The 13,067-nt window shown below is 40.6% G+C and overlaps 1 protein-coding gene across 1 annotated transcript; it reads right to left on the bottom strand.

Annotated features, from left to right (window-relative positions):
* Nucleotides 1-2,747: 2,747 nt before the first annotated feature.
* eno1b (enolase 1b, (alpha)) lies at nt 2,748-9,860 on the bottom strand. Its single transcript, XM_085354275.1, has 12 exons — nt 9,803-9,860; nt 8,106-8,200; nt 7,833-7,928; nt 7,226-7,284; nt 7,051-7,120; nt 6,053-6,186; nt 5,705-5,927; nt 5,358-5,555; nt 4,718-4,919; nt 4,033-4,141; nt 3,664-3,722; nt 2,748-2,883 (listed from the first exon to the last, which is right to left on the bottom strand). The coding sequence occupies exons 2-12, from the start codon at nt 8,188-8,190 to the stop codon at nt 2,814-2,816; spliced, it is 1,305 nt and encodes a 434-aa protein (XP_085210401.1). The 5' UTR covers nt 8,191-8,200; nt 9,803-9,860; the 3' UTR covers nt 2,748-2,813.
* Nucleotides 9,861-13,067: the final 3,207 nt, after the last annotated feature.

The raw sequence follows: 13,067 nt of genomic DNA on the forward strand, positions 1-13,067 counted from the left end.
GGCTCCCACTTCAGGTCCTGGGTGATGGTGGTACCCAGGAAGCGGAATGAGTCCACAGAGGTGATGGGGGTGTCAGTCAGGATGATGGGGGGGAGTGGGGCTGTGTGCTTCCTGAAGTCCACAACAATCTCCACTGTCTTCTGGGCATTCAGCACCAGGTTGTTGTGGCTGCACCAGGACACCAGACGTTCAACCTCCCTCCTGTAGGCAGACTCATCCCCGTCCGAGATGAGTCCAATAACGGTGGTGTCATCTGCAAACTTGATTAACTTGACAGACTGGTGGGTGGAGGTGCAGCAGTTGGTGTACAGGGAGAAGAGCAGGGGAGAAAGAACACAGCCCTGAGGGGAGCCGGTGCTGATGGTCCGGGAGTCCGAGACATTCTTTCCCAGCCTCACATGCTGCTTCCTGTCCGTCAGGAAGTCAGTGATCCACCGGCAGATGGGATCAGGCACATTCATCTGGGAAAGCTTGCCTCGGAGATGGTCTGGAAGGATGGTATTGAAGGCAGAGCTGAAGTCCACAAACAGGATCCTGGCGTAGGTTCCTGGGGAGTCCAGATGCTGCAGGATGAAGTGTAGGGCCATGTTGATGGCGTCATCTACAGACCTGTTGGCTCTGTATGCAAACTGCAGGGGGTCCAGGAGGGGGGCCGTGAGGGTCTTGAGGTAGGAGAGAACTAGGCGCTCAAAAGACTTCATGACCACAGATGTCAGAGCCACGGGCCTGTAGTCATTTAGTCCAGTGATCCTAGGTTTCTTGGGGACAGGGATTATGGTAGAGGACTTGAAGCAGGCAGGCACATGATATGCCTGCAGTGAGGAGTTGAAAATGCAGAAAACACTGGGGCCAGCTCGTTTGCACAGTGTCTGAGAGTGGCAGGAGACACACCGTCTGGGCCGGGAGCTTTCTGAGCATTCAGACTCTTAAACTGCTTCCTCACACCTTCTTCATGAATATGAAGAGTTGTGATGGGAGGAGGTGGTGTGAAATCCTCTTTTGTGTGGGGTGAGGAGGGGGGTGTTGCAGGTGAAGTGATTGAAGGTGGTGATGGCTCTATGGAGGGGGGAGAGGTGGGGGAATGAGTGTCCAAAGTGTCTCTATTGTTGGGGTCGTTGGAGGTGTGAAGGCTGCCTGATGGCTCGTCAAAACGGCAGTAAAAGTCGTTGAGGGTGTTGGCTAAGAGCAAGTCATCAGTGGAGTGGGGGGTTTTAGGCTTGTAGTTGGTGATATTCCTAAAACCTTTCCACACAGAGGCCGAGTCATTCTCTGAGATCTGCTGCTGCATCTTCTCAGAGTGCTGATGTTTAGCAACGTCCACTTCTTTAGTGAACCTGTACTTGGCCTCTCTGTAGCAGTCCCTGTCTCCGCTTCTGAACTCCTTTCTCTTTTCCAGCCACAGCTTTTTGAGTTTAGGAGTAAACCAGGGTTTGTCATTGTTATAACTCACCCTGGTGTGTGATGGCACAATGCTGTCCTCACAGAAGTGGATATAGGAGGTGACAGTGTCCGTAAACTCGTCCAAGCTGTTAGAAGCAGCCTTCATTGTGTCCCAGTCTGTAGACTCCAAACACGTGCGAAGCTTCTCCACAGCCTCGTTGCTCCACAGTTTTTTGGTCCTCACGACAGGTTTGGAGAGCTTCACCTTCTGTCTGTACGCGGGGATTAGGTGGATCATGACGTGGTCAGAAAGTCCGAGTGAAGCGCGGGGCACCGCACGATAGGCCCCCTGATCGTGCTGTAACAGTGGTCTAATGTCCTCTCCTCTCTGGTCGGGCATTTAATATACTGCTTGTATTTGGGAAGCTCATGGCTCAGATTGGCTTTGTTAAAGTCCCCAAGAGCAATAATGAGAGAGTCCGGGAATGTCCGCTCCATGTGCAGTATCTGCTCCGCGAGTGCGCACTGAGCTGCCTGCGCATCCGCATCTGGCGGGATGTTATCATTGGAGGTGAGCGAGTTACAATAATCTAATCTGGAGGTCACAAAGGCATGGATACGTTTTTCAAGGTCTTTGTACGGTATTAAACGTTTGACCTTTGAAATTTGGCGCAATTGGAAGAAGCCAGATTTAACCACAGAGGAAACCTGTTTATCCAGCTTAAATGAACTATCCAGGCAAACACAGATTACTTACAGTGTCTGTAAGAAAGCAAGCAAAGGGACCAAATCGGGCAGCTAGCTGATCTCGTGGACTGTGACTATCAAACACCATAATCTCAGTTTTCTTCTCATTTAAAATGAGAGAATTGGCAGACAGCCACTCTGTGACCTCTTTCAAGCAGTCAGACAAACGATTCAATGAAGCTGGCAGGTCAAAAGATAATTGGAAATAGATTTGAATGTTGTCAGCAGGCCCCCTTATTTAGAGGTAGAGTCATCTCATTTTCCAAATAGCTTCATTGTCTTTAATTTAACTGCTGACCCCCAAAAAAAAAACAAAAAAAAAAAACTGTGTACAAGCCAAACATCTGGAAAGATACTATGAAGATCACATTGTTTAGACATCTTAAAAATTGTATCAGAGTAAAATATGTAACATATGCACAATAAAAAGAAATAATCACAATGTATTGTGTCAACTCCAACAGATTTCAATAATTATTTTACTCCACAAAAAGAGAGAAACTTAAGATGGAAGAAAACTTTATTGTAGAGTCAGAGTTCAAGTAGTTTCAGGTAGTTCTCTATTCAGTATTACAGCAGGTTTTATGCGAGTAGTTCTACATTTATCCTTATTGCCGAAATGTATTTTCATTTATTAGCAAACAAGTTACTGTGCATTTGTGTGCATGCACATATTTGTAAAGTCTTCACTCCATCACTGGTTTTCTGAAGTTTTTTCCAGCAAAGCGAGCCTTGTCTCCCAAATCCTCTTCAATTCTGTAGTGAGAGAGATTCAAAATTAGTTCTGCTCTTTAATTTAGTAAGAGGTCTTTTCATCACACTTAACATTTGATACAAAATTTACTTTCAATTAACTTTTAAATTTACTGTTGCCATCTTGACTGCAAAAAGCCGTTGTGATGACGATGGGTGGGTCTCACTTTTAAGCTGCATGCTCATTGGCCAGTGAGTGTGCTGGTTCATATCACAAATAACGACCCAAGACAAGTGACTGAATGCATAAACTCAGCAGAAAGATGTTTATAGAGGTCAAAACACTGACTTCTGTAAACACACTAAAGCCATTTTCCCATAGACTTCTATAGGAGCAGAAATATTTTTTGCAACCACAACTAGCGCCACCTGCTGGCCTTAAGATAGAATCCAGGCTTAACCTCCTAGGACCCACATATGTGGACATCATATTTTGGGTTGTCTAGACCAAAATACTACATTTTGCTCTACAAGGGCCTGAAATCCACTTACAAGGACATTATACTGCCACTGTTCTATCAAAATTTAAAGCAAATGTCCTCATATGTGGATCTCATTTTTCTCAGAAACAAAAATCAGGTAAAAACAAATGAAAAACAAACACATAATCCTTTGTTTTTACATTAATCAGGTCCCAAACAACTCAAATAGCAAAAAGGAATTAAAAATGCATGCCATGAAAGAGTTCGGGTCTCAGGAGGTTAAAGCACTTGTTCATGTTTTACACTTTTTATGCTCATTTCAGAGAAGCATGATAAAACTTGTGAGTTGAGTAAAGCTCACCTGAGAATCTGGTTGTATTTGGCCAAACGCTCAGAGCGGCAAGGAGCTCCGGTCTTGATCTGAGTGTGTCAAAGCATTGTTTATTTTAGCATTTATAATACATGTGTTCAAGTTGTATTATTATAATTAGGATAGACTTTCATTTATATACTGCTTTTCTACTCTTCTCAAAGTGCTTTAAAGTCAGATTTAACCATACATTCATACAGTGCTTTATTCTATACACTGCAAGCACATCATCTATCTAAAATCCACATCCAGTTTAGGAACACTAATCCCCTTCTCACAGATACAATAAGGCATTTGGATTCTAGACAAACAAGTTTCATTTTATGTTCTAAAAAGTCAAACCTTTACATCAAGTATTACCTGTCCGGTGCATAAGCCGACCACCAAATCTGCAATGAAGGCGTCTTCAGTTTCACCAGAGCGATGGCTCACCATCACACCCCAGCCGTTCTGCTGGGCCATCTTACACCTGCGGAGAGCAACGAGATTTTCCTTAAATTCTACATGGATGATGCAATTCCAACAATTCATGATTCTTTTCTCACTCTTTTCACTTTCTTCTTCCCTCCTCTCTTCTTTGCATTTTAAGGTCTACCAATGACGTTATCATTCGATTGCTCTGGTTAGCATTAGCTTGTAGCATCATCAGCACTGTCACCAGATTAAAGCTTAGTTGGGATATTTGGGCAAGACTTTTAGGGTTTCCATGAAAGGAAACATGTTGGGAATATTTGATTACACTTACAGTACTTACAGTTACTTATAGTAACCAAGGGCATAAACACATGTATGCTGAAGAGAGAGAGAAACCCATAGAACCAGGTCACGAAAGCCTGTCCTACTTAAACAAAGAAATTATTTTCTATACTTTGCTGTACCGACAAAGTGATCATGATACGTATTTCACGCAAAATGAAGCGAAAAGTTTTTTGTAAAATAACATATAAAGCTGTCCTCAACTCAAGTAACATTACAGTCACGTCACCCACACCTTAAAATCTAATACTTATATAAACATTTGTATGAGTTTCAAAGGTTCACTTACGCCCTCATGGATTCTGTAACTGTGCCAATCTGATTGACTTTAAGCAGCAGACAGTTGCAGGCCTTCTCCTCCACAGCCTTGCTGATGCGATTAGGGTTAGTCACAGTCAGATCATCGCCAACAACCTGGATGTCTGTGCTGCCAGTGAAGTTGGTCCAGGCTGCCCAGTCATCCTGGTCAAATGGATCCTCAATGGACACCACTGGAAGGACAGTTAAACAACATTACTATGACTTGTGATACTTTAAAACCTAATAAGTCCAAGACTTATTAAAAGAAGTCCTACAAGACAAGAAACACCAACAACACAATCTGATTGTTGCACTTCTGCAATTACATTCAATAGAGGAATATTGGAAATGTAGCTTTAAGTTATTAAGTTAATTGATTTTATTGGAATTTTTAAGTAGTAATAAAGAGGCCAACGTCCAGCAACCATTGCTGCTGTATACAAATGGCACATTCAGTCAATGCAAATGTATCAAATCCACATTTAACTGATCATTAGGAAAAAAAACTAATTATTTGAGTTCATCTGAAAACTGTTGTGCTAATTATAGAAGCAAAAACTTTGCTTACTTTAAAATGACTACTTACAACTCGGATTATTTGCAAAAAACAGACAGTTTCGGGATTTTACCTGGATAATCCTTCACGAAGCTCATGTAGAGATCAGCCAACTCGTCGGGTGTGATGTAACGACTCGGGTCATCAGGTGACTTGAAATCCAGGTCATATTTTCCATCCCTGTAGAATTCAGATGCTGCTACATCCATGCCAATCACAACCTCATCTGTGTACCCTGCTTTAGCAATGGCCTCCTTCAGCAACTCCAGAGCTGCAAGGTTAAACATCACATATGAACAAACATGTTCATTATTTGTTACTGAAGGAATATTCTCGTATAACTTGTGTGTAACTTCTTTTACACGACATTATATATTTAATAAGACACAACAGAAATACATCCTTAGCACAAATGTTTACCTTCCTGATTTTCCAGAATATTTGGAGCAAAGCCACCTTCGTCACCCACATTAGTGGCATCCTGGCCATATTTCTTCTTGATGACACTCTTGAGATTGTGGTAAACCTCGGCTCCAATGCGCATGGCTTCTTTGAAGGTGCTAGCCCCGATGGGCAGGATCATGAACTCCTGCATGGCAAGCTTGTTGCCTGCATGAGAGCCGCCGTTGATCACATTGAAGGCCTGATGAATGCAGAGAATGGAAAAATAAGGCATGTTAGAATTATAATAAGAGGTTTACTGAAAGGTCAACTGAATGAAGACAGGCCAGCAAATTTATGCGTGCCATCAGATAAGCAAAGTCTCACCGGCACAGGCAAGATGACCTCTGGGTTTTCTGCGAGGTCAGCAATATGGCGATACAAGGGGACTTCTTTCTCTGCTGCACCAGCTTTGCAAACAGCCAGAGACACACCTAGGATGGCGTTTGCTCCAAACTTGGCTGTTAGTTGTAAATGAACAAAAAAACAAAAACAAAAAAAAACATAATGTATATAATTATTTTAAATGTAATAATATTGCATTAGTAATAAATAAAAAAAATCAGGATGAACCACCTTGATTCGTCTCACATTGAAATAAATGGATCTAATTTGACTGTAAACGCTTAATGACAATCATCTTTAAAGGTGCAATATATATAACATACTCAGTTTTTTTTGTAATTGTTGCTGGGTTCACACCCCGAGTTCCTTTCCCTAGCCCCTAGGACTGCAGGATGCCAGTAGCCAGAGCAGAGGACATCATAAGATGGGTATACTACATTTTAATAAGTGTTGCGGAGCATCTGGTGACATCGGGAGAAGGATGATTTCCAGTTTCTGTGTCGCAGCTATAACACGATGCATGAGGGGAAGAATAAACCTACCATTACTGAATTTTCCTCAGTGGGGGACAATAAAGGATATTTCCATTCTATTCTATGCTCGCTACATAATCCTCCTATCCAGTGGTCATTTGCAAAGGTCTTAAACCGCTGTTGCATTAACCTTTTATGGGCACCTTTCTTTAAACTCGACTGATAACAGGTTAAAATAAAAGGTTCTTTTTAATGTAATTTTGGACTGAGGGGACAAAGACTGCACATTCACTCACTACTCCATCTTAAACACAGCATTTGAAAACCTTTTAGTGTAACTAGAAGAAAACAAAACTGTTCTCATTGGAACAGTTTTGCAATTCTGCTGATTAGATGCTTCATTTGTTTAACATCACCATTAAAGGTATGAGAAATCTGTCATCAAGCAGACATTTATGAAGACTATGCTGTAGTGTACATAATAGTACAGATGCTTCTGTCACTTACATTTGTTCTCTGTGCCATCCAGGTCAATCATCATCTGGTCAATTCTCTCTTGCTCAACCACAGACACATCCTGAGCAGACAGTAAGCTTCACATTAGCATTTCATCATCGATGGAAACCCTTCCAAAGGTTACTTAGCATACATATTAGAAAATGCAGACACTAAATGATCTTACTTGGCCAACAAGTGCAGGAGCAATGGTTGAATTAATGTGCTCTACAGCCTGTGAGACTCCTGTGAAGGACACATTAGAGATTATTTTATCAAAATATTATGGGCAACCCTTGCAATCTCAATATTAAAGCCATAGATTTAGCAGAACGTGCAACTTTTGATTCTAAAATTCATACTTTGACACAAAGAAAGAGATGTTTGCGTAATTAACTCTGTTATTTCCCCATAGTCAGTGTTTTAGCAGCTATTTTAAAATCAACATGCAAATCATCAATACTGAAATGACAGCATGCTTTACAGACAGCCCACCATGCACACTGATCGACTATTAGATGGACACATTTTTATTTTAAATTAGAAGGACAGGCAATGGAAACTCACTAACCCTTTCATATCTGGCAAAGAGAACAAGAGAGAGAGAATGGTGAGTTGTGATAACTCATAGAAAGACAAAAAAGAAATACAAAAAAGAAGTCAATATTTAAAGTATTTTTCTTAAAAAATGAATTATACTTTAAGTAATAAAGCTTCTTTATTAAAAACCAAAAAAAAACCCCAAACATGTTTCAACAATTTCATGAAATTAAATAAAGGAAATATGTACAAACCTTTCCCAAGGTAGCGAGACTTGTCGTTGTCCCTGAGCTCCAAGGCTTCATAGATTCCTGTAGATGCCCCGCTTGGTACAGCGGCCCTAAACAAGCCTGGGAAAGGTACATGCAAACGGAAGCATGACAGAAGAATAAAAAATGTCTAAATAATAATAAAACAAACAAAACAAAATGTGCATAGATAACCACATCATAAGGACAATTTAGGTAATGAAAACTATTTTAACTACAAAAAACAAAAACTGGCCCAGAAGGCACATTTAGGCCTACCCTTGTCAGTGTAAAGGTCAACCTCTACCGTGGGGTTTCCACGAGAGTCGAAGATCTCTCTGGCGTGGATCTTAACGATGGACATGGTGCAGGACCTTGAGAAGAAACAGAGCTGCACTTGTTAATATCGGACAAAAAATAAAAGCTGTTGTAAATGTAATAAACATACAACAAAAAATAATATATACGTTTCTATTTGAATTATTAAAACGTGTCTCCCGTACCTCTTTCACTCTCTCCCCTCTGCGAAGCTCTCAAACAAAAATATCCTGACCTAGCTGCAAGCTTAAAAGCGCCAACATGCATGCTAGTATGCTAATTGGATTAGGCCTCCTCATCTGATTAATCACATGGCAGCTGGAAATGGTTGCGTCTGTCACAGCAAGGTTGAGCTTGAGTTACAGTTTGTTTGTGTTGATGCAGAAAAACGTGAGGGACTTCAAGGTTTTCATGAAGAGTAACAATGCTATCGTGATTACACTGACTCCTTTTTTGTGCCAATACTACCCACATAGACGTGTTCAGTAATCTTTTCCATTTGCTTAACAGATAAATAAGCCAAAACATAATGAGGATTACTAGAAACTCAGTAAAGAAAAACAGAAAACACCAAAACAACAACAAAACATTAGAGAAACAGCAATTTCTGTTTTAGCTCCCCAATATTATCCAATTCTCTTAGTAGGAACAGAAGCGGCAACTCTGAGAAGTCCTCCGTTCTTGCTGTCTGTGCCTTAGGATAACAGGGTATCTATGCCCACTGATCTGCCACTGCCAGTTATTCCTGATGAGATGGGTTTTTAAGTTGTTTTTTTGTGGATTCATCTTCAAATAGCAATATCTAGAGACACACTTAAATCTTTGTAAGTCAAATATCTGCCGCAATGTCTTCAGGAATATGCAATTTCAAAAGTGTAGCAGAATTTCAAAATCATGCTCTGAGGCTTGAAAATTCATTCATTGAAGCATAAAGCATCGATCTAAAGGCTTATCCAGCAGGGTCTGATAAAGACTTCATAATGGATTTGCATTATCTGATTTGCTTAATAAACTGCTCCATGACCTGGATGACTGAGAACCTCTGCAGACTTCATGAAAAATAATGAAGAATAAAGGTGGTCATACCAAATATTGACTTTCAAGCTCATTAGAATTGCACAAAGCCGTTTTTACCTTATGTACCGTGTGTCCAAGCATGCTCCAAATAAATCACTGCAACCATTTTATAGAGAAATATTTTTTAAAAAGCTATAAACACTATATTTGATCTTTTTTGGCAAAGAATATTGATATTTAATTAGCATGAATATATAAATCTTTTACATTTTAACATCTTTTCTTACATGACTTCTATTAATGCAAAATATAATGATTGTAAAGGGACACATACTCAAGGAAATCTGAGGTTAAGCTTAAAAGTTGGCATTGTGGAATTAAAAACTGAGCAAGTAAAGGTGGTTGAATGGGAAGATACAAACCCTCAGTTAAAGATAAACACATAAATGTAAACTAAACGCAGAGTGTATGAATGACTTTTTTTTTTTTTAATATACGGACCTCGATCGTAGCAGCAGCGCTGCTGATGGGGATGGTTGACAAATATCAGCTAGCTAAACTTTACAGAGAAAACGAACTATTAAACAAAACCTACCAAAACGGCCAATTACATTAATTAACCGTGGCCCAGAAATAATTACCTTGACAACAGATGCAGAAAACTTTGAGTCTGTGGGAGAGCAAGAGAAAAACTACCGGGTACAGTGGGAGCGAGAAGAGACGAAGAAGAAGAATAGCGCCTATGTGCGTGCTGCTGCCCCTACAGTTTCCAATGTGAACTACAACCCCATCAGCTTCTACAGTAGCCTGTGTAAATCTTGTAGGTAAAAATGTCTGTGTTGCAGACTTTTAACAGGAACCATTCTATCTATCTGGACTGAAAATCAGTTGCAACAAGTTTTATGGAGCAATGAATCCAAATTTGAAATTTTCAGTCTAAATTGTTGTCAAATTGTTATCATTGTTGTTGTTTTTAAATGTAATTTCTGGTTAAAGAAGTCAATTCATCATTTGTTATGGTAAGCAATATAATAGATCTGTAAATTTTAAACAACATAATTCCATAATTTAAGTGCCATTTCTTGCATTTGCGCCACCCGACTTTTGGATACAAACGCATACAAACTGCTTGTATCAGTGTGTCTGAATGGGTGAATGAGGCGTATTGTTTGAGTTCTCTATCAGGGTAGAAAAGTTCTATATAAGAACCAGTCCATTTACCATTTACTGTTTGCATATAGTTGCAATTTAAACAGGCTTTTATGTATTTTAAAAAAATACATGTTTCTTTAAAATGTTACAAAATGATGTGATCTAAAAAATATTATTATCACACTTATCGATGAGTGACAAAATAAAGGAAAAATCTTAACCTTTGACCCTAAAAAAGGGATGTGGCAGTTTGTTCATGCAGTAGGACACATTTTTCTGGGATGCTTGGGTCCAGTTCTCTGCTTTGACAGAAGAGTAACTGCAAATCAAAACAAGATTCTGAGAGTAAGCTGCTTTATCCTGTCATGTAATGAATCTACCCTGATGGGAGTGGCCTTTTTGTGCAAAGCTGTTATGCACTCATCTGTATTTCATACAATCCCACTTAGTGATCTGTTTTTGTTGTTATTTCAGACTCTCCCCAAATCTGATCAAATGACGGGTTACTTATTCGTTCATCTTCTTTTGTGTAATGACACTTTTGCGCATCACGCCCTTGATGCCGCACCCTCAGGCTTTCATATCAAGTTTCATTTAAGCACTTTTGGCTCTGCTGTTCTTACCTAGCACTCATAATCTTGTGATCGGAAAACATAACATGTGGGATCTTACACTAGTAAATTTGTCATGTTTCCTGTTCCCTTTTTGACAAAACAATCTGCATTTTCTTTATAAGATTTCACAATACTTGATAATGGCAGTCAGTTTTTTGTTTTTAAAGACGGACAGGAAACGCTGGCAAAGACAGCAGAGGAATGGCATGTGGCAAAGGCCCAGCTGGCTGGCTGGCTGGGACTTGAACTGGGGTCTTAGCTGCTTTTGCATCCTAATCCAGTTAGACTCTAGGTTTCCCCTAGCAGCTTTTCTTTTTGTACATCTACAGTGGGGCAAAAAAGTATTTAGTCAGCCACCGATTGTGCAAGTTCCCCCACTTAAAATGATGACAGAGGTCAGTAATTTGCACCAGAGGTACACTTCAACTGTGAGAGACAGAATGTGAAAAAAAATCCATGAATCCACATGGTAGGATTTGTAAAGAATTTATTCGTAAATCAGGGTGGAAAATAAGTATTTGGTCAATAACAAAAATACAACTCAATACTTTGTAACATAACCTTTGTTGGCAATAACAGAGGTCAAATGTTTACTATAGGTCTTTACCAGGTTTGCACACACAGTAGCTGGTATTTTGGCCCATTCCTCCATGCAGATCTTCTCGAGAGCAGTGATGTTTTGGGGCTGTCGCCGAGCAACACAGACTTTCAACTCCCGCCACAGATTTTCTATGGGGTTGAGGTCTGGAGACTGGCTAGGCCACTCCAGGACTTTCAAATGCTTCTTACGGAGCCACTCCTTTGTTACCCGGGCGGTGTGTTTTGGATCATTGTCATGTTGGAAGACCCAGCCTCGTTTCATCTTCAAAGTTCTCACTGATGGAAGGAGGTTTTGGCTCAAAATCTCACGATACATGGCCCCATTCATTCTGTCCTTAACACGGATCACTCGTCCTGTCCCCTTGGCAGAAAAACAGCCCCATAGCATGATGTTTCCACCCCCATGCTTCACAGTAGGTATGGTGTTCTTGGGATGCAACTCCGTATTCTTCTTCCTCCAAACACGACGAGTTGACTTTATACCAAAAAGTTCTACTTTGGTTTCATCTGACCACATGACATTCTCCCAATCCTCTGCCGTATCAACCATGTGCTCTCTGGCAAACTTCAGACGGGCCTGGACATGCACTGGCTTCAGCAGCGGAACACGTCTGGCACTGCGGGATTTGATTCCCTGCCGTTGTAGTGTGTTACTGATGGTGACCTTTGTTACTTTGGTCCCAGCTCTCTGCAGGTCATTCACCAGGTCCCCCCGTGTGGTTCTGGGATCTTTGCTCACCGTTCTCATGATCATTTTGACCCCACGGGATGAGATCTTGCGTGGAGCCCCAGATCGAGGGAGATTATCAGTGGTCTTGTATGTCTTCCATTTTCTGATGATTGCTCCCACAGTTGATTTTTTCACACCAAGCTGCTTGCCTATTGTAGATTCACTCTTCCCAGTCTGGTGCAGGTCTACAATACTTTTCCTGGTGTCCTTCGAAAGCTCTTTGGTCTTGGCCATGGCGGAGTTTGGAGTCTGACTGTTTGAGGCTGTGGACAGGTGTCTTTTATACAGATGATGAGTTCAAACAGGTGCCATTCATACAGGTAACGAGTGGGGGACAGAAAAGCTTCTTACAGAAGACGTTACAGGTCTGTGAGAGCCAGAGATTTTCCTTGTTTGAGGTGACCAAATACTTATTTTCCACCCTGATTTACGAATAAATTCTTTACAAATCCTATCATGTGGATTCATGGATTTTTTTTTCACATTCTGTCTCTCACAGTTGAAGTGTACCTCTGGTGCAAATTACTGACCTCTGTCATCATTTTAAGTGGGGGAACTTGCACAATCGGTGGCTGACTAAATACTTTTTTGCCCCACTGTAAATTGACCCTGCCTTCTGAGATTTTTAAATCTATCCCAGCTTCTTCTTCTTCTTTATTGCACCATCACCAGCAAACAAGAACAACCGTATGCTACATTTGAAAAAATGAAATGTGGAATGACGAATATCATCTTTATCAGCTGGTAATCTTAATCTTTCTTGTGCCAGTATGTTTCTAGTATGTTTTTTAAATGCTTTCTCAGTGATTT

This window comes from Diplotaxodon limnothrissa, linkage group LG5 (assembly GCF_057381915.1).
Source record: "Diplotaxodon limnothrissa isolate DT_005_m linkage group LG5, D_limnothrissa_male_GT1.1, whole genome shotgun sequence".
Lineage (NCBI taxonomy): Eukaryota > Metazoa > Chordata > Actinopteri > Cichliformes > Cichlidae > Diplotaxodon > Diplotaxodon limnothrissa.

Coding starts and splice junctions, on each gene's coding strand:
- eno1b (XM_085354275.1), bottom strand. CDS start 8,190: ATGTCCATCGTTAAGATCCACGCCAGAGAGATCTTCGACTCTCGTGGA. Junction 6,187..7,050: donor GGATGGCACAGAGAACAAAT/GTAAGTGACAGA, acceptor TACAACTAACAG/CCAAGTTTGGAGCAAACGCC. Junction 4,142..4,717: donor GTTACAGAATCCATGAGGGC/GTAAGTGAACCT, acceptor TGCTCTCCGCAG/GTGTAAGATGGCCCAGCAGA.